The sequence below is a fragment of the Rhinichthys klamathensis genome, unplaced genomic scaffold (assembly GCF_029890125.1).
Source record: "Rhinichthys klamathensis goyatoka isolate OS25496 unplaced genomic scaffold, OSU_Roscu_1.1 h1tg000323l_1, whole genome shotgun sequence".
Taxonomy (NCBI): domain Eukaryota; kingdom Metazoa; phylum Chordata; class Actinopteri; order Cypriniformes; family Leuciscidae; genus Rhinichthys; species Rhinichthys klamathensis.
The window spans coordinates 265,074-287,127 of NW_026606839.1; the positions used below are offsets into that span (position 1 = coordinate 265,074).

Genomic DNA, 22,054 nt, shown 5'->3' on the forward strand with positions numbered 1-22,054 from the left:
GTTTTAGACTTCTCAATTTGTGTGGGGCGTTTTGTTTTGCTCTATCTTCTGCACTTCTATGTTCATCAATTCTCACCTAAGCTTACGCTACGCCTACATCCTACATCAGGTCAGAGGTCACTCTTCCGCCAGAACTCGACTCTCTCATGAACGCGATACGACCATAGCCGGAAGCCAGTGATTTTAGGTTATAAAGTTTTACATATGTATATTTTTCTTATAAAAACCAATCACTTTGCTTCAGAAGGCCTTTATTAACCCCCTGGAGCCGTATGGATTACTTTTATGATGGATGGATGGATGCACTTTTTGGAGCTTCAAAAACTCGGGCAATTCAATGCCCTTACAAAGCTGGGAAGAGCCAGGATATTTTTTAATATAACTCAGATTGTGTTCGGCTGAAAGAAGACAGTCATATACACCTAGGATGGCTTGAGGGCGAGTTAATTTCATTTTCGGGTGAACTATTCATTTAATTGAACGGCTACATAATCACCTCTGCACATTGAACTGGGATTGCACACAGCAGCTTTTAAGGAATAATTCATCCAAAAATGAAATCGGTTATCATTTGCATTGTTTATGCTGGGTTGATTTTTGGTAGAATCACAAATGGAAACTTACTCTGAATTGTGCATATTAAACAAGTTCCTGTTTGTGTTTCACAGATAAAAAATAACAGCATTTTGGTTTGTAAAGTGATATACATTTTTGTCTTGTGAAAATTTTTGGATAAAAAGTTTAGACCGATACACAAAAAATTAGCATTTCTCTAGGTTAGAAACTTTCCTACAGTTGCTAAATACAGTATGTATTAGAAGTGAATAAAGGGGGAGGCTACAAAAAAAAACAGGCTACACATTTAATGAAAAATAGATGAAAAAAGAAAATGCAGGTGAATATTTGGGGAGAGAAAAGAGTTTACAAGTGTAGTCCATTTGGTATAATTCATTTTTAAAGAAATTCATACTTTTATTCAGCAAGGATGCATTAAATTGATGAAAATTGACGATAAAGACATTTATAATGTTACAAAAGATTTCTATTTCAAATAAATGCGGCTATTTTGACCTTTATATTCATGAAAGAATCCTGAAAAACTTTTTTTTTAAACAAAATATTAAGCAGCATAACTGATTTCAACACTGATGATAATAATCAGAAATGTTTCTTGAGCATCAAATCATCATATTATAATGATTTCTGAAGAATCATGTGACACTGAAGACTGGAGTAATGATGCTGAAAATTCAGCTTTGATCACAGGGATAAATTACATTTTAAAATACATTCATATAGAAAACAGTTATTTTAAAATGTAATAATATTTCAAATATTACTGTTTTTTCTGTTATGATCATAAAATAAATGCAGCCTTAGTGAGCATAACATTAAAAATCATCGCTCAAACTTTTTAACGGTAGTGTAGTTAATCAAATCTGGCGTGTTTTTCACTTGGCGAGGACAAAAAAAAAAAAAAAAGGCCAAACTGCGACAGCACCTGATAAAACTAAAAGTGCTCTTATTATCACAGATGTTTCTGTCATTTTAATGTCATTTAAAAAAAACTGTTAAAAATGTTTTAGCAACGCAGTATCCCAACTCACTATGACAGATAATGATCATTTATATCGCAGCATCTTCAAAATGACATGAAGGTGAATAAATGAATACATTTTCACTTTTGGATGAACTATTCCTTCAAGAGGACAGTGCTGGTTTTGTTAAAAGCAAGTTCTTGTAGAATGAGAGCCGCTACCAACCTTTAAAATAAGAGGTTACATAAAATTACCAAAAAACTGGATATTTTTTGTCGTGTTACTGTGAAATGAAGTGATCCAGGCTGAGGTCAGTCACAGGGTCTTGGACAGGGACTGTGAGGACAACAGCAGAGGACATCTGTGCCGTGACGTCCCTGTGCCAGGCAGTGTGAAAAGCTTAATGTCCTTCTTCTTGCAAACGCTGTCTACTAATTTCAAGTATTCTTTCTTTTCACATGCATTCCTGTGTGTATTTATTTGTGAACGGCAGACAGCAGAAGAGAAAGAAACCAAGACTCAAATGCGGGTGGTGTGTTAGTGTTTACTACAGGCGGGACACAAAGGAAGTAGTCGCATCTATTTTCTGTCTGAGGCTCGTTTGCTCTCATACTCTTGACCTCTGTTGGAATAACACTGTGAATTAACAAACAGGACTCTACATTCACAGCTAGCTTTTGTAAGTTATTAGATATGCCAGTTTCTTTCATATATAACAGTATTGTTTTTGAGAGTGTGGGTATTTTTTCCTCTTTGCCATTTTCTTCTCCAGCATTATATGGACAATTTAGTGATGATCACATCAGGGTAAACTGTATAAAAGCATTCATTACAGCTTGTGGGAACATCTCAAGGTGTTAAGCTTCTGCTCAACAATACGATAGTTTGTGTATTTCTGTCAAATGTCTAACAAATATCAACCTATTTTATCCTAATAAATTATGCATTTATTTGAGATTTGCTACTGTGTGTCAAAGGCAAATATTGAAAGTTTGACAGTCATCGGGACTCAAAGGTAAGCTGCTTTACATTCACTATGAACTTGTTGGAAGCAGTTTGATTTAAAAATAAAAATTAATACAAATAGCGGAACCTGATGACATTCTGAATCAGAAACATTACATTCTTTATGGTTCTCAAACTTTAGTACGGTTAATTAAGTAAACAAATTCTTAACATTAAATTATACTTCATTACACAACTCATTATGCAGATTTGTACTACGGCTGTACAACTAATTTTGTAAATGATTATTATTTTTTCCTATGGGACTACAGCCTATATTAAAATCAGATATGATATGATATATCTATATTTTACATATTTTAAATGTAGACTGTAACTTTTGGCCTTCTATCGGTTAAAAACGGTATGCATTTAGCGGAAGAACATTGTTTTGGTTGTGCTTCGGCTCTGACACTGCGTATGAATATGATACTAAATACCATCACAGCACTACAACAACTCATGATGAAACGAAACGACCCTTCACTTCACAATAATGCATTACAATAAAATAGAGAGCTACATATGGCAATTTATCTGTTCAATAAACACATTACTCACCTCCTGTTAATAAACACGGCATCTCCGCGTCGCTTTTACAACAACATTTCAAACTCCTCAGTTCTCACCATCTCCAAAAAGCCAAGCCAATGCTGATTCTTGTTTTATTTTGAGCTCTATGGCGTTCTCTTTTTGTCAGCAGACTCTCCATTGTTTGTTTAAAACAGGTAATTTTGCCCTGAGATCGGATGTTTAGATGCTCCATGTCAAACTTTGTCGCTATTTGTGACAACTTACTAAGCTATGTTAGCCTGGTAATACCAGACTCTGCTACTTCACTTTGCTTCGTACACAGAGTCTGGGATAGCATAATAGAGAAGTGTTTTCTCTCTCGCTAGGGGGCGCGTACTGAAGTTTAAAATCATTGGTTACCCGTAAGCCAATCAGATAAGTTTGTTTATGACGTATGTTATGCGCCGACACAGCCATCGAACCACAGACATCATGCATCGAACTCAAATCAAGGGGGTAATCCATCGACCGGAAGTTGAAGCCGGCCGGGTGCCGCCATGTTGGAGCAGAACTTCACTTGCGTTAGCATTTCCATTGACTCCCATTCATTTTTGCGTCACTTTGACAGCGAATAACTTTACATCTGAGGCGTTTAAAGACTCAATTTGTCCATTATTTATTTCTAAAGAAACACGACAATGTATAAAGGGCTCCATTACCTTCTATGTTACACTATGGCCCCGTAGAAACAGATTTAGTAAAAATAGGCTAACGATTGCGTCATAACCACTCGACTCTCTGTCGCGCTGTACAGAAGTTGACTTTTTGTATCAACTGTATATAGATATGTGTATTCTAATTTGTGTGTGTGTGTGTGTGTGCGAAAAATCCAATAGCATTACATTGAATGAGAGCCATAACAGCATATTTATTTTTTATGTATTAACATTTATGATAGGCCTACATACATGATTTCGTAATCAAAATATTTGTTGATGTACAGATTGAAAAACTCCCCATGCATTTCACATAAAGTTTTGAGGAAATCAAACTACAAATGGTTTACAGCAAATATTAATCTGGAATAGGAGAAAATGTTTTAACATGTCTTTACACCATTAACAATAATAATGCTAAAATATATAGCAGCACAAAAATTAATTGCAAAGCTAAATATTGAAATTAGATTTCAAATGGGTGTATTTTCAGGTTTTTCTGAAGTGGTGTAACAAATGTTAAGTTGACCCGAAACTGATTGTGTTGCTCTCTGATGTGGTCATGAAGTGTTTAAGTTTTACTTCTCACATTGATTAAGAATAAAAGTAGAAAAGCAGAAGAAACCTACATGCTAATAAACAGGTAACACTTTCACACTTGCATTTTGCAGTTGTGGCAAAACTCTTTAATAGTAAAATGATAATCTGACACAACCATGACCTCTCAATCTGCCAACAACACATTAAAACCTGTGCTGGAAATTCCTCTTTTTCTTTCTCACCTCCTTTGTGGCTTTAAAGGAAACTTTACATGACGTAAAACAGACGAATATGCCATTACTTCAGATTGTAATATGATTAATATGAATTGCCAGTGTGTCAGAGATCATCTGTTATTAGTGAAGTTTCACAGCGCTGTAAATCACTTCTTCTTGGTCAGGAGGACGGCTCTGAGAATCATTTAATAAAACACAAGACAGAGTGAGATGAATTTCAATGAGCCAGTGATTAAAAGCATTTAGATCATGGTACATTATGCATTTCCACAAAAAAATAAAAATAAATGAATGAGATCACCTATTTCATAAATAAATAGATTATATTATCGCATTGCATACAGTAGCCTATATTACAGTATATGCATTAATGGTACCAGCAATGTACTAATGCTTACAATTGAGACCTGGTTTTGTTCATTGTTCTTTCCTTTCTTGAAGACCACTGTGTCATACATCACAAGACCTTCTGTCTGTATAAGAAGAGAGCAAACAAAACGTTTTTCAAAAGATTATTCAGATCTAAAGTCATGCTGTATGTCTGATGTGTAGATATTTCAAGGCCTAAACACATACCTCAGAACAGATGTCTCGTCCTTGTGTGGGCAAATCTTTAAACAGGAAGAATCACATCATAAAACCATATGCAAATTTAAAAAAAAAACGTGTGGGCAAAATACTATACAAATGAAAAAAGAAACGTGTTATTCAAGGAGACTAAAATGTGAGTTTTCACCAAGGTAATGTGGCAGTGCAATAAATCCTGTGAAATTGGATTTGAGGCATTAGCAGTGCAATATTGCTTTGAGTTAAATATATAAAGCTGTGTTTGAACTGACTGTATTTTTGTATAATCCTCCAGATCACCAAAACCAGCGTCAGAAGCGGCAAAGCTGCCGAGAGCAGCAGAAAAATCCTGTTCCTGTGGTCAGACCAGGCGTCCGCTGTGTCGTTTCTTGCTATTTTGCTGTTACTACAAATAGAATCATTTTATGGGTCTAAAATGTCAATGACATTAAATAAGAGAATTCAATTTTAAATCAGTAGGCAGGAAAATCTTCCTCTACAGTGAGATCATTTTCCGATATTCGTGACTTGAGTCAAGTTTCAGGGATTTACTTACGAAGACGGACCATCTTCATCACTTTCAGCTGATTTTGGAGGACAAAAAGCATAGGATTACATGGAATACTGTAAAAACTAATGCTAAAAATGTAATGTTTGATTCTAGTTTATTGCAATTATGTTTTGTTATATCAACATAAAATAATATTTATAAATATGAATTTGCATTCTATAATTAGAGAATTATGTAAGGAATAATTGCAGACATGCCATAATTATTCTGGATTCAATTATTCGGCTTATACACCTCAAAACATTGTTCAGATGTTGTAATTCAAGACGTTTGTCAGGTTTTTGTCCTTAAAACGCTCTTGTAGGACTGATTTCTTACACATTTAATTCCAAGCCTCATTTGCTATAATTCCAAAACGTCATTTTAGAGCTAGTAACGGAGGCTTGAGCCATTGATAGCAGACAAATACAGTTATAATGCAGTTACAGAGAGAGCGTATACCTGAGAATTAGCCTACCTGAGTCTGTGTGAAACTGTAAGTGTATCTGCTTCAAGAACAGCGGGGTTATTACCTCACTAGTGAGTAATGTCATGTAGCTTTTAAGTTGTTAAACTATTTAACTGTCTGTTTCCACAAGATAACTGAAATAAATTGACTTACATGTATTTTTATATTTTTCATTGTCCCTCTGAACCAAGAGTTGAACAGGAGCCTGCAGATCTCCAGCAGAGCAGAAGTACCATCCAGAATCACTGAGTCTCAGTCCAGTCATCAACACAGTGAAGGAGCTTCTCCCGTCATCACTGATCTGGACTGATGCATTCTGGGATGTGTCATTCCTCCCCACTGTGTAACAGCTCTGATCTTTAATTCTGCACCACTGTTTGTGTTTATTCTGATATCCAGAAGTGTAGAAACACTGGACACTGACATTATCACCTTCATGTCCAGATACACTGCTGTTCATCACAGACACATCAGGAGCTGAACACACAGACACAAGTCATTAAGATTAATTAGGAATAGGATCAGAATTATTCATCTGAATGTGAAACTCATCTCAAACCTGATTGAACTGTGAGATGAAGCTGCTCTGTTTCATCTTTTTGAAATATTCCTCCAATCTCCTCAACACACCAGTAAGATCCAGTGTCTTCACGCTGCAGGTTTCTCATAGTCACAGTAAAGAAACTCTGATCTGGATGATCCATTACTGACACTTTTCCTTTGGTTTCATTAGCATATGCCAGAATAGAGCAGTAATTATATGCCGGTTTTGCATGAAAGCACCAGTATTTCTTGTGCTCTGTGTATTTCCTGTCATAATAACATGGAATAACGACAGATCCTCCAGTCTGAACCGTTAACTCTCTGCTTGCTGATCCTGTTGTGCATTCAGGACCTGAACGAAGGAAAGATCAACTTTAGTTGGACTTCGATGTATCAGTAAATGTATAAAAGAATTAGCAAAATGCATGTCATACAGCAAGATATGTAAACTCGTGTAAAATTAATTGTAAGCAAACAGAGAACACTTGCCTGTTATGAGCCAAAGGGAAAATACAATGAACTTCTTCAAACTGACTGTCGGTCTGTCGAAAAGTTGCAATGTTTCTTCTTTCTCTATCTTCATCATTTCCATGCAAGTTTAGATTTTTAGGTTAATACTATAGACACAGCTTCTCACTCAAGGAGACGAGCATAAAGTCTAAAGTCATCATAGATTTCTACAGTCTTTCTCACTTCCTGCATTCGTTCTTTCTTGTTGCTTGTCAAAAAGCCTCCCTGTGAATGTTGCATCGGAAGTTACAAATGTGTCACCTGGTGAAATGAGAAGTATTAATGTGCAATACAGTGAATGTCAAAGCTGTTCCGCTCCTGTATTCACATGCTTCCTTCTCTAGTTCTCATTTTGCAATTATAGGTACAGTATGTCACCTCAGAAACGGGTTGTTTTTGGTCTGTTTTGTGGTTGGGTCAACACATTTAAGCAAAGAAATATATGACCAAGAAAAACATATCTACAGAATTAAATATGACTTGAAAACAAGATGTGAAAGTATAGAAATGGAGCACTTTTCTGTATAGAAGTCAATAGAGAAAAAGCTTCTATTGTTTTTTGTATGCTGATCAAATGCAAGACGTAACAGCCTCAGATATGGTAAAAGGAGAAACAAGGGTATTCTCAGTGCTTCTGTTATTGTAAACATTCACACATATTTCACACATCGTCTGCAGTGTTAGTTGAGAATAACTGAGTGGGAACACATCCAACAAGGCTTGCATAGGCAGATGACATGATATGTGGCATACAAATATTCAGTATTAGCTGAGGAAATTGGGCACTTCATTTTTTTGGGTGAATATGTTTGACTTAAGGTTATTTTTAAGTATGTTCAAAACAATTCACATTTGGAAGATTTATGCATTTAAAAGTTATAGTTTCTCTCTACAACCAACAATTCTAATGACATCATTCTGCACTTCAGCTTCTCCTCAGATTGTCTGTCCAATCAAATGCTGATTTTTAACATTATTCTCTCAACAGACATTTACATCGATAGTCTGGCGTTATAATTGATCTGCTTTTGGTGTACTGTGGACTGGGTAAAACTGTTTTTAATGGCAGGCTAGCAGTTACCGTTGACTCGCGCTAGCCTAGCACCGGCGAACTATGCAACTGGAACGACTGGATGACATTTTTTGAAAACTGTCTCCACTGATAAATAACACTAAGGCTAACTTGGAAATGAGGCCCGATGCCCAAAATTCTGAACCACCCCTTTAACATGATGACATATGCAAATACTGTCACTGGCTAAAATTACATTACTGCATGCGGTCAGTACTATATCATATTTATAAAAAAAATGGCTAAATGGAAAACATTTATTTTTATTTTATAGTCGTATTTGGTATGTTCCTCATTTATAGTTTGCTTTTGATAAAAGAAAAAAAATACATTTGGAGAAAAATAGTGAATAAAAATACATTGCAGACAGGCATTTAGCAAATGTAGACGTCTAATACATTCAAGAAAATTCACAGTTCTAATGAGAAGACGAGCACTGGACTGCTGCAGATTAGTGGGGAAATATATTTATTTACCATCGAATGCTTGGAAAGAAAATGTATTTATAGGAACATTTCAGCAGGTTCAAGATAATTCATGTTAACGCATGCGCTGAATGCTGTTACCGGAAACTTCTGAGTTCTAATAATAAGTAAAGTAGTTGTCAAAGTCTTCTGATCTCTGCTCGAAAATTCTAATACATTCACAGATCTTTAATCTGATCTGAATGTGTAAAGCAAAAGCAGTTTTCTTTCAGCTCAATGTGGAGAAAACTCTAGTTTTGTGACAGACAGAAACGCCATCTGAAAAGATAAAGGACAATAGCACACTATCAAGAGATAGCTGAATATGTTTCTCTGTCACATTAACTTGGACACATTTAAGCCCTCACTTTACAGAAAATATTTTTATTCACAAATATTTTTTCAGAAGGAAGACTGGAAATTGATTATGTAAAGTTATAGACATGTGAAGTATAGATATTGCAAAAGAATAAGCCACAATAATGAGAATTTGTTTCTTACTTGTCCTTCTCAGTGCCGGTGTCTGTGGTCAAAACAAAAGTTTTTTTTTCTCTAACAGCAAAAACTTTATTGTAATAATTATGGATTGAGTTTTAACTTTTCAGTTTTTAAATACAGTATGAAATAGGTTTTACCTGGTTCTGCCTCGGTTACAGTGAGTTGAACAGGATTCAGTGCCTCTCCAGCAGAGCAGAAGTACCATCCAGAATCACTGAGTCTCAGTCCAGTCATCAACACAGTGAAGCTTCTCCCATCATCACTGATCTGGACTGATGAATTCTGGGATGTGTCATTCCTCCCCACTGTGTAACAGCTCTGATCTTTATATCTGCACCACTGTTTGAGTTTATTCTGATATCCAGAAGTGTAGAAACACTGGACACTGACATTATCACCTTCATGTCCAGATACACTGCTGTTCATCACAGACACATCAGGAGCTGAACACAGCAGGGGAAAAAAATGTTAAATATAAATAGGTATCTACTGAAGCATAAAACCCCATATCACACAGAAGAAAAGTAAAAAATAAAATAAAAAGCACTACTAAAACAGTCTTTACCTGGTTGAACAGTTAAATACAAATGTTTTCTGTCATCTGGTTTTGCATGGATCTTCACCGCACACCAGTAATTCCCAGAGTCTGAAGATGTTGCATAGTCGAGTTTCACAGTAAAAATATTGTGGGCTGGATAATCAGTTATTGTCCATTTCCCTGTATCATTTGCACGGGCTGAGATTTGGCAAGAAAACCAATAAAACCCTCTACACCAGAGTTTTGAGTTTAGTTTATACTGATTGTCATACAGACACGGGATTGTAACAGTTCCTCCTTCTCTCACAGTTACACGATCTAGTGTATTCATGCTCAAAGTTTCTGTAGAAAACAAACACACACAAACACTTAGCTTTAATGATAATACTGGTACGAAATTAGCTAAAACAATTTTCTAATTAAATAAAAAATATTTGCATCAAATAATTATTTTAGATTAATTTGTTGTGTTCAGTGGTTTTTATTTGGTTTGACCTCCTGCCTCCATACTTATGAATGTGTTTGATGTTGTTGAATTTACAGCAGGTGAAATATGGAAAGGGGGACTTATAATATAATATAACAATATAAAAGTGTTAGGTCATGGTTCGAGGAAGGTGATTTTATAAATAGTGGGATATAGACATCAAATTAATTCGTACACTTGTGTGTGTTAAGAACATTCTAGTGATAATCTTATTCATTTTCTCATTTATTTTAATGCTGTCATTTTCAAAAAAATCCAAATCTCAACAATCAGTGTTGCAACCTTGTGGTTATGTGGTTTGATTATGCAATGTTCAAGTCTTACACAGCTGGAGACACATAGCATATTAAATATACACACTTATATTCAAATATACATGCAGTACTATTTGCTCACCCTGCAGTCTTTAAGAAGTGAAATCAATCAGAGTATACAAATAAACAACAGAAGAAAAGGGTAGGTGCATAAAGCATGTTTTGAGGGTAGAATGTAATTTCTATCTTACCTGCAGTGCAAAGTAAAACACCAAGGAGAATCGGAGGAAGAGCCATGTGACCGTCAGGATGAGTAAAAGCAAGACAGAACCTGAAATGAAAATCTGACTTCCTGTCTCTGATAATGAGCCGTTCCTGTTTCTGTACTCATCGATGTAATGAAAACTGAAGTCAGCAGAGACATCATCAATCCTACACACACACACACACACACACACACACTGCTATAGGAGAGGTTTGACACAGAGTATTTTAAACATGCACTTGAAAAGGTTTGGATCAAAGCAAAGAGCTGAAGTAGCCTTATAGTTCTACACCGAAAGAATATGCACAAATATAATGTCCAAAACACTGCAGCTGAAGGCCTTATACTATATCATATTGTGGATGGTGTGCTTCATGCATCATATGAACCAGACAGAAGAACAGAACATACACAAGCATCTTATTTCATCCTCCAAACTAAAATTACAATTCCATTCGTGTTTGGGTAACAAGCCCAACTAAACAACACTGACACACATTCAGACAAGAGTCAGGCATGTAATGTAAAAAGCAGACTTTGTTTATTTTCATACATTGTCAATTTCAGGGTGTTGCGAACTGCTCCGAGACTGGTGAAGAGCCAAATGCAGCTTTATTGAGACAATCCAGAATCATAATCCATACAGGCAAAAGGTCAAACACACGGGCAAAGAATCCAAATGAGCAACCGGGCAAAAAACAAACAAACACAGGAAACCAGGATAATGCTCAGAACTAGCTACAGTGCAACAACATACAATACTTCACAAAGTATGAGTGAATACACAGGGTTTAAATAGACTAAAGTAAACAACATAATAACACAAGTGGACGTAATCAGAACACGATATCCAGGCAATGGAAATGTAGTTCATATAGAAAGCAGAATGATGGAGTGCCCTCTGGTGGCGATCACGGGCACACCAACTGGTGGTGGTGACACAGGGAAAGTTATCACGTGTTAAAATAATGTCAAATAAATTATATCAAATAAATAAAAAAAATTATAACATTGGCTGGCCAAAATAATTACATTTTTGTTACGTTCTTTGACGTTTCACCATTTAAATTTTGCTTTGAAATGGCAAAATTTCAAAGCAAAATTTGCTTTGAAAAAAAGCAAATAAAGTTACTTAAAACCATAAAAACATGTCCAAAGTTCAAATCCAAAATAATTCAACAAGCAAAATAAATAATGACAAATGCAAATAAGACTCATTTGTATAACCGACTATAAACGGTCCATAAGAGACTGATCAAACACGGTTTATTTAACTAGTCAGGTTCATGGGCAAGCATTTGTTAGTGCATTAAACAGATTCTTAACGGGTACAACCTTTTTATGTTGAAAGACAAACTGAAATTTTGTTTCCAGACTTAAAAAGATTCAAAAGACAAGTAACTCTAAATAGCCCGCCATCACTGACTATATAACGCCCCAAATAAACTAAATAAAGCCCAAAAGAGCAAAGGGAAGCATTTTTATCGTTGTGTTTCCATCATCCCACTCTTTCAATAAAACACAGTCATTCCTTCATCAGCCACACAAAGCACAAGTTGACTAAACACAGCAAATATCTTCTCCTCCAGGAACGCCACAATCTGAGTGTTTTTAAGACGTCATTAACCTGAAACTCCAGCCTCCACTGATCATCTCAACACACATCATTACACATTACAGGACTGTAGATCCCAAACAAACCAGAGGAGGGAGACAGAGACTCTACAGACTACATTTTGCACATATAGAATACAGGACAGTAGAACAAAACACTCAAATAATGCCTGAATTAAACCCATTAAAAATTATCATTAAACTGCTAAACTATGCTGGTCTTTACCAATTTAAATACCTCATATGATAGACATAAGACTGAACAGATTAGACCATTTAATGTATATATAATTGCAGAAAATTACAGAGAACCGGCGCTGCATGGTATTTATAGCATCTAAAGGCAGATATTAAAGGGTTAGTTCTGAGGTTATTCTAAGAGCTTTCTGTCCCTCCATTGACAGCCAACGCAACTTCCACTTTCAATAAAATTGAGGTTAAACCACTGGAGTCACATGGATTACTTTAATGATGTCTTTACTACCTTTCTGAACCTTGAAAGGGGTAGTTGCGTTGGCAGTCAATGGAGGGACAGAAAGCTCTCAGATTTCCTCAAAAAGAGCTTCATTTGTGTTCGAAGATGAACGAAAGTCTAACGGGTTTGGAACACATGATGAGGGTGAGAAATTAATGACAGAATTTTCATTTTTAGGTGAACTATAAAGTCCCTTTAAAAATTTCAGGAAGTTTCACAAAACGTAAAAAACGTAAACATCACTGATGTTAAAAAGTTACATTGAGAACATCGCACATGATATGATTGTTGAACAGGCCAAGGCATAACACATGATACATTACTTGGTTTAAAAAAGCTTGTATAGCCTACAATGTGTAGTCATAAAAAAATAAGCCTATAATATGAACGCAACTGCGAAATTTCATGGTAAGCTTTTTCTTTTTAACAGGCTCAGGAAAGAAAATGCCATTAACGTGAAACGTTGCGCGTCGCGTTCATATAGGCTCTGTAGGCTATAGTTTTCCTCCCATAGAGCCTATTATTACGAAAAAGCATAACGTCAATGCAGTAAGACGGCGATATTAAAACTCAGTAGCGGATACACCTTATTGAACATGCAATGCGCTATTGCACGTGAAGCATTTTATAATGGTGTTCTATGGGTGTTGTTCATAATCGGATTGCCTCTATAAAGTATGCTTTATTAATAAGGTAGGCCTATATTGTGTACTAAATTTGGCGCTTCAATATCACTCACATTAAAGGGACTATAAGTAACTTTTTAGGTAATTTATAATCTAAAATCAATATTTTTATTCATAAATATGTCCTCAATGGTGTACAAATACCTCTGCCAATTATCTGATTTATCCTCGTAAACGAAGAATTTATTATATTTATATACATGGGACGGGTAAGTCCACGGAGGCTTCCATGTAGTTCCACCATCTTGAAAAACTATAATAGCAGAGAGGGACAAAAATTACGCCAACCCGTTTCCACAACGTGTTTTCGTTCCTAGCCAGCGTCACAACTGAAAGCAGCAGAAACGGAGGAGCAGAGCAGTGAGAGGCGCTTGTCACTGCCCCGGCAAGTTTCACAGTCAGTAATTCATACTGTAACATTCGTTTGTTCGTTGTGTCAATTTGAAGTTTGTTTGAAATAACAAACCTGTTCACCCGAAGGAAAACTCGACAAAGTGCTATTAGAAGACATCCTGTCATAGCTTTTTGCGGCTACCGTAGATGCAACACGCATTTGAAAACGTGAAGCGCTGGAGAGCACAATTCGTTTGAATGCAAAATACAATTTCACCGCTAGATGGGAGTAATTCTTACTCAATGTCCCTTTAAGCGTCTTAAGGGCCCTTACATAGTCAACGCATCGGTACGCATATGCGTGCGCAAGGCTACACATCGCTACGCTTCGGCCGCCATTATGCGTCGGCCGCCATTATGCGTCGATGCGTAGCCAAATGTGTCATCCTAGTTTTTGATACGCGACGCGCCGATGCACGCAATACTATGCGTTGTCGGTTGGGGCGACATTGCAAGTAATGTACATAAAAAGGTATATTATTATGTTTACAGAAGAAGAAGATTTGAATACAATGGCGGGCGAAGAGGAAAAGTTATGCGAGCTTGTTCGTATACATCCTTTGTTGCCGCCGATGTAAAATCAGCAATATGCACTCCTCTTCAGTTGCCATTTTGATCTGAATATTACGTGACCCGACTCTAGACTCTACTACCCCCTGCTGCGCGATCGGTGTATTGTATTTCACGCATCGCCGGTGACGCTTGTGTACTATGAAAAGGAGCGCGTAGCTCGCGTCGCTCGCGTTGCTCGCGTTGACTATGTAACGGCCCTAAATGTGAATTACGCGGCCGTTGTCTGTTTTAGCAGATTACTGCCATCTAGTGGTAGCAGCTTTTCTCAGACAGTGTTTGTGGATCTTGCACAATATTGCAGCTTCATATTACTCATCTTGCAAGGCGAAACCCGCGAAATGAAAGTCTCAAAATCCAAATGAATCAAAAAGGATTGACTCAGAAACGAGTCAATGAATGCACACACACGTGTCACCTGATCCACAAATGCACATCTTACTTGTTGCATGCACAAATTCTGGCCTACATTAATGCAAAATTGAGGTTTTGTATTAACAACTATGTCTCTATTTGTACAAAATGCTGCACATTCATGCGATTCTGGATTTTGCACACACAAGTTGTATTGTATTAGTTTAAATGTAGCGACGCACATTTGTGAATTTGTCAAATAGATGGGTAGTTGTGCACACATTAATAATTAGCACCAGGCCTATATTCATTTGTAGTTGTTTGTGTGTGGGTTGTGAAATGCTTAAAAACAGCGAAAAGAAAGTCTCAAAATCCAAATGAATCAAATGAGATTGACTCAGAAAATAATTCAATGCATGCACGGGCGTCACCTGATCCACACATGCACATTGTTGCATGCACAAATTATGATACACTAATACAAAAGAAAACATTTGTATTCACAAAAAATTCTCTATTTGAACAAATCGCTACACATTCATTCAATTTTGAATTTTGCACACGCAAGTTGAAAGGCATGGATAAAACATTTCTGCAACATGTATCAAGTTCATTGATAATTGTGCTTGCACGTGTTAATCATGTTGATACTATATTCATCCCATAGATGTATCCCCTGTCAGGGACGTGCACAGGGGGGTTGCTCAGGTTGCCCGGGCAACTGCCCATATGCCCTTCTCACTCAAGTTGCCCTTCTCACTCAAGTTGCCCTTCCAAGAAAAAAATTAAATCGTACAATGGATGCAGAATTTCACGTAGGCCTAGATTAAAAAAAAAAATCGCAAAGCCTCATTCACTTCCATTCGGGCACCGAAAGTGAAAGTCAGTATGAAGGGCAAACGCTGCACGCGACCATAGACTGCACGCGACCGGCGTAGGGCCACGCAAATTACTTAAGCGCCTCCATCTCGTGTCATAGTCATAGCGCGCCGTCAAATGTGTAGCTACAACATCCACGACAAAATGAAGCGAAACTATCCTTCTGGTCATGAAAAGTGGAAGAAGAAAAAAACCATGAGAGTGAATTCCGGGAACAACAATCAGGTAAACTTGTGTTTTCTCCTCTCTAAGTTTGATGTCAGCAAAGTTTGATGTTTTTCGGTCTTGCTAACCTAGCTGGGCAGGCAGTGCATCTCTTGCATCACTTTGTGGCTGACAAAAGTGAGAGTAAAATACAATTATTTATTACGTTTGATTTTGATAAACGACAAAGTGCAACGGTGTTTGTTTACTGCAGCTCGGAAAACATAACCGCGTCGCGTGTGTTATCGTGCGTTCATATGCGCGTTGCCGAAATGAAACTCGCATTTTTCAAGCAGAAATATGTGGAGACCAGACATACTGTACAATACATGCACGTGAATGATGGCACTCCCAATCAAAGTAGCCTACACATTATACTTTTAAAACAAGACACTGATTATCTAGTCTCAGTGTAGTTAAAAACTCTAAACAACTGCACTAATTATGCAAGATAGAAAGCAATGTATTGACAATTTGACATTGATTGACTATTGATTTATAATTAAAAATGTTGATTAGCTGGACATACTGGTCAAAATGGATGCACATCCCTCTTGATTAACCATAAATCAAGAATTGCTTCAACATGCATAATAAAAAATTAAAAAATCATACTGATGCCGAAAATGCCCAGGCTGTAGAAAGAACCAAAGTTAATCCCAAAAGCCAAAGCTCAGGGTTATAATTTATTATTTTCTTCTTATTTATGTTTACGTTAATATTCACTTACTTAATAATATTCACTTATTATCTTAACATTCTATAGAAAATACTCTATTCAATAAATATTGTGTGTTTGAACCTCATTCTGTTCTATATTGTTGTACTTATTCTTTGACTGTTTTGTTTAAAGGAGGGAGGATTGTATGGGAGCGCTGAAGTGTCAGGTGTGACTGTGGCAATGGCAAATGGTTTACATAGCTCACGACATCACGGGTCAGGTAGAGGGCCCCTTAGCAGAATTTTGCTTAGGGCCCCAGGGAGGTCAGGATCGGCACTGGGTGTAGCAGTCGATTCTGTTCCTTACCGGAATTCCTGTTCCCTTTACGCAATCATACTACAAATCATGCGTAGTTGCCCAGATGAGCAAAAAGCACAATTGAATGTACGGGAAGCCAAAAGGTTAAAAAAGGATTGTATTTTTTCCGAAATCTAAGGTTTTTTTTATTTTTATTAGAAGCGAGTTTTTCCCCATCTGTCAATTCAATCCAGATTATTTATTTAAAAAAAATAAAAAAAATAATAATTAAAAAACAATAAACAATAATATGAGGAACTCTTTTTCTCATGTGTATTTTGGTGACATTTAACATATTGTTAATACATTTTGTATACTGTTTACAAAGTTGTATATCATAAATCTGTCATCTTTGACGTTTGCAATCTTTATAAATAATAATAAGACCATAATATGAGGCATTGCGTTTGGACATAAACACGATCAGATAAGGCAATTTGTATGGGCAAAATTCAACTGAATATATTCCTTCATATAGCCCGTGAGTTTTGGGGGTAGTGCCCTTTTTTCAGGTCAGAGCAACTGCCCCACAAAATTCCTGTGCACGTCCCTGTCCCCTGTGACTTTTTGTTCAATAAAAAAAAAAAAAAAAAAAAAAAATCTCCAGGACCCACTCGCTCGCGGAGCAGCAGCTGTGACGTCACAGGCAGCGCGAGTTCCAAATTGCGTCATAGACTGACTCAACCATAAACTGACTGCATGGCACAACACATCTAACGTTACACAGCTCGTTGAGATTAACAATCTGACTGAATACGGTGTCATTTATATTAATATAATACAATTGACGGAATCTTCAGCTCGGGTGATCATAACAGGAGTTCAGCACAACTGAGGCGACTGGACCCGAGACTAAACTCCACAACAGGTACTGAGGTAAACGGTAATAGGCCTACACATCAGAACTAAAGTTATACTAGACGGAAAATGTATGAAATTGAACATGTTTGAAATTATTGGTTGGCAAATATCTTTTAAAACAAGAAAATTAAGTTGATTTAAAAGAATCAGGGCCAATTTCTTTGGCAGTTTATGTTGTTTGATTTCGTACGGGGGTTTGTTATTAGGGATATGCAATTTTGCCATAATATCATTAGGGATATGTCATTTTATTTTAAATACATTTTAATTTTAAAGCGAACTACTCATTTTAGGCCTTTTATTAAGAGAACATTAAGGCATTTCAAGATAAGGACCCGCGGCCAGCTGTCATCATAACATCCTAATATAACGTTACATCATATACATAATAGGGGTGGAACGGTACATGTATTCGTATTGAACCGAAACGGTATGGTACGGGCGTCACGGTTCCAGGGCTGCCAACTTTTGAGTTCAGCTTAGAGTGAGATTTTGGGGGGCGGGGCTTGGGTTATGGGGGAGGGGATTATTGAGGGGCGTGGCTTGGTGTGGGGAAAAATACAAACACAAAATCCTTGCATTAGCAGAAGTGTATTAAGTACAGGGGCGTCATGCAAGCCAAAATTCTGGGGGGGCACAATCTGAGACGTTGCAATTGTTTTCTGACGGGTGATATGGATCATGTTAGGAGGGGTCAGGGGGTTTCTCCCCCTGAAATTTTTTTAATTCTGGCTGCGAAACATACTATTTCAATGCAGTTTGGGAGGGACAGAAATACCTTAACGGAGCTAGCAGCAACACTCCTCTATCTGATTCTGAGGACTAAGTTAAAGTATCTATTTTGTAAGTTTATGTAAAAGACAGGTTGATGAAAGAACTGTAAGCTCAAATTCAAAAGCTTTTGAAGTCTACTTCATTAAAGCATGTTTACACACACACTTACTGTACACTTAGGCCTACTACACATGATTTTAAAAACAGTACCATTGCAGTTTTTATGTTATGATTTTAAATTGGTATGTGACCTAAGAATGATCTTACATTAAAGGTAGCCTGCATAAAGGTGCTGAGGTCTGACTTTGTGGTGCTCGGAAATTAAGTTATTTTAATATTAATATGTGATGAAGGACTTTGAAAGAAGTTTGACAGATTTCAGTGCTTAATAAGGTTAACACTACCCCGTTTATTTGAAAATGGTTAATATTTGACAGAAATGTAAAAAAGTAATCAAATCAAATGCAATATGTAGGCCTATAGCGATCTGTATAACAACTGCTGTAGGGATTTGGGGGGTAGTCCTACTATGATATTAGTCAAGTCAAGTCATCTTCATTTATATAGCGCTTTTAACAATGGATTGTTTCAAAGCAGCTTTACAGAGATAAACATATCATTTAAGGTAACAGATTGTTTTGGCGTTATAGCGGTTCTTGAATAATGTTACTTCCAGCTAAAGTTAACTTTGATTGATTCACCTCCGTCGAAATGATCAGACTTTAAACGCGAACCTGTGATTAACGCTGACGGCGTTCACATGCTCATTCAGAATTCTATAGTTATGTGCTTTTTAAAATATGTGCGCAGGTTTGTAATTCATACAACCCAGCCTAAACAAACTACTTTTCTTGCCTATAAATTTTGATACAGAATTTTGTTTTATTTTATCACTTCGGGGTACGCGAGCCGGAATTCACAACGCTTTATCTGTAGAGTGGGAAAGGGATCCTCCATTTCTTTTAATATTATCTTTTAACATTTCTTTTAATATTATCTTTTAACATTATCTTTTAATATTAGACTACATTAAAAGATAATGAATTTCAAACCTGAACCAAACATATTTTTTAATTCAAAGATCAAAGTCTGTCATTAGTCTTTAGTCTGCCAAAAAAAAAAAACCATTAAAATCATGAACTCAAATGTCATTGTGAAAAAAAAATGTGTTACTGTTGTAACAGTGTGTAGGCTAAATCAGACCTTTCAGGCTATAGCCTAACGCTAATCAGCCTTATGGCAAAATTATTATTACAACTAAATTGTCGGTCATTAAATAGGAAAACTAAATAATTTTGTAGATGATTTGCTTTGTGTAGGCCTAACGCGACATCAGACATTATAAGGCCCGGACGAAGTTTTTTTTTGCACACAGTGACGCGACCAATCAATCACTCCTTTAATGCTGCGTTCCAGCGAATAGCGCGTCAAATTCGCGCCTACCGCGTCTAGTTATAGCCTACGCGTGAACACTTTGAATCCATTCGCGCGTCAAGAGCAAATGACGCGCGTAAAAAAACTAAAGTTTAGACTGGCTGCCTGCACATTCACTGTCCTCGCGGCTGCGGCTGCTGCAATTGGAAGGGGCTGGCTGCAGGACGACTCAACTTCCACGGACAGTTTTTAATATTTTATATCAAGATTTTGCTTTAGTATAATTTTCGGGACAATTAAGGCCGGTTTCGGGATTCGGGACAACAGCTTAGATTTCGGGACTGTCCCGAATTTTTCGGGACTTCTGGTCACCCTAGGGAGGAAAAATCTGAGGGGGCACGTGCCCCCTCACTTTGAATGGGCATGACGCCACTGATTAAGTATATATTGATTGTCAAAGTATTTGGTATCTGTACATAATTTCTTGGGAGATTTACATTACATTTAATTTTACATTTAACATTTTAATTGACATTCTGTTCTTAGAAAACAATAATTAACATTAACTACTAGCATGTCCAGATATTTGTCATCTGGAAATGCTTTTGTACTGTTTTTATGATAAAGTTATGTAAAATAACTGCTCAGTGCTGCAAAACAAACAACTCTGCTATTGCTAACTTAATTCTATATAAACTATATAACAGGCCTATTAGTTACCAGCCTAAACTGGATGGAGACAAGGAGCGCCCTGTAACTCACTGACCTGCCTGCGTTCACAATTCACACAGTGCAGATGGGAGGGAGAACGGCTGATTACACAGTTTATGGGAATAAATTGTGTATTTCCCTCACAATTGTCACAAAAAACTCACACTGTCTGTCTGGTCTCCAGAGCCGGTCCGAGCCTTTTGGGGGCCCTAAGCAGAATTTGATTTGGGGGCCCCTCCCACTACGCAAAGTCCCCTGTGCTTGACGATTATTGACACAAATGTCACGCAATAATGATACATTATGAATGAATACAGTAAGGTTATGTATTAATACAAAATAAATAGGCCTACTTAATAAAAAATAGATGCCTACTTAAATAAAAAAGTTTTAACTTTTACTTTACTCTTTTACTAACTCTTTAAAACTTCTTCAAACAAACTGTCTCAAAACATATAAAATAAATTGTTTGCTAAAATAATGACAAAACTGAGAAATCAGAAATATAATAAGAGCAAGGGTTCAACAATGACAATTATTGATGAAAACTGTAAAAATATTATTATTTCTCAACTGTACCAATACAGTGTAACTGTCCACTGGGTTGTGTTGCGAAAGGCACGCAAGCTCGTTTACCTCTCTGCCGTCGTGCGCGTGCGCGGTTAGGAGCGCGCCGTTAGGAGCTCAACACATCTGTCTGGCATGCACGCTCGCTCGCTATAGATTACAGGATATTTAAACTAATTTGCGGTAAACTAGTCGATCACGAATGGCTCAACTGGTAGATCTATAGATAAACTTATCTTTCAGGCATTTGACCGACTGGGTTGACACTTCAGCGTGAGAAATCGGGGGTGTGGCGTGAGAGCGTGAGAATTGGCTCAATTGCGTGAGTCTCACGGTGAATGCGTGAGAGTTGGCAGCCCTGCCGGTTCGGTGCACGAATTTGCACGGAGAATACACGGTACTAATAAAAAAACCCCCTCTTAAATAGCGATAAATTTCGCTCTATTCGCTTTTGGTGTGACTGTGAACGCAGCAATGAACAGGCTGCGATCAAGATTGCAATGCTGGAGTGTGTGTGTGTGTGTGTGTGCGAGAGAGAGAGAGAGAGAGAGGGGGGCGCGATGAGCAGTGTGTGTGTGTGTGCGAGAGAGAGAGAGAAAGGCGCGGGCGCGAATCGCGCGATCGAACAGTGTTTGTGTGTGTGTCAGAGGCACGGGCGATCGAACAGTGGAAACATAAAAACATACTCCGTCATTTTTTTCCTACAGGACATCATTAAACAGGGCTCCAGACTAATTTTTTGCCTTGGTTGCACTGGTGCGCCTAACTTTTTTATTTAGGTGCACCAGCACAAAATTTAGGTGCACCCA

The 22,054-nt window shown here is 37.1% G+C and overlaps 2 protein-coding genes and 1 long non-coding RNA gene across 4 annotated transcripts in view; all 3 read right to left on the bottom strand.

Annotated features, from left to right (window-relative positions):
* Nucleotides 1-4,233: 4,233 nt before the first annotated feature.
* On the bottom strand, nt 4,234-5,606 carry LOC130105564 (uncharacterized). The gene is made up of 4 exons (XR_008809635.1): nt 5,388-5,606; nt 5,125-5,159; nt 4,947-5,021; nt 4,234-4,722 (listed from the first exon to the last, which is right to left on the bottom strand). It is a non-coding gene; the product is annotated as an uncharacterized LOC130105564 (long non-coding RNA).
* A 609-nt stretch (nt 5,607-6,215) lies between these two features.
* Nucleotides 6,216-7,033, bottom strand: LOC130105630 (polymeric immunoglobulin receptor-like; the record flags this gene model as incomplete). Its single annotated transcript, XM_056271708.1, has 2 exons — nt 6,216-6,611; nt 6,694-7,033. Coding segments are annotated over 2 exons (708 nt in total), but the record flags the coding sequence as incomplete, so codon positions are not given.
* Nucleotides 7,034-8,909: 1,876 nt separating this feature from the next.
* The window catches only part of LOC130105558 (CMRF35-like molecule 3), a 53,161-nt gene continuing 40,016 nt past the window's right edge, over nt 8,910-22,054 (bottom strand). Inside the window, exons 1-5 of one of the 2 annotated variants that reach the window (XM_056271613.1) lie at nt 10,752-10,874; nt 9,787-10,101; nt 9,359-9,664; nt 9,225-9,246; nt 8,910-9,002 (exon numbers count right to left, since the gene is read on the bottom strand). In XM_056271613.1, coding sequence (XP_056127588.1) covers nt 8,975-9,002; nt 9,225-9,246; nt 9,359-9,664; nt 9,787-10,101; nt 10,752-10,797 — 717 coding nt within the window. In that variant the 5' untranslated portion in view covers nt 10,798-10,874 and the 3' untranslated portion in view covers nt 8,910-8,974. Of the gene's footprint in view, nt 9,003-9,224; nt 9,247-9,358; nt 9,665-9,786; nt 10,102-10,751; nt 10,875-22,054 lie in introns of those variants that run through there. The other variant, XM_056271612.1, reaches the window with a different exon arrangement.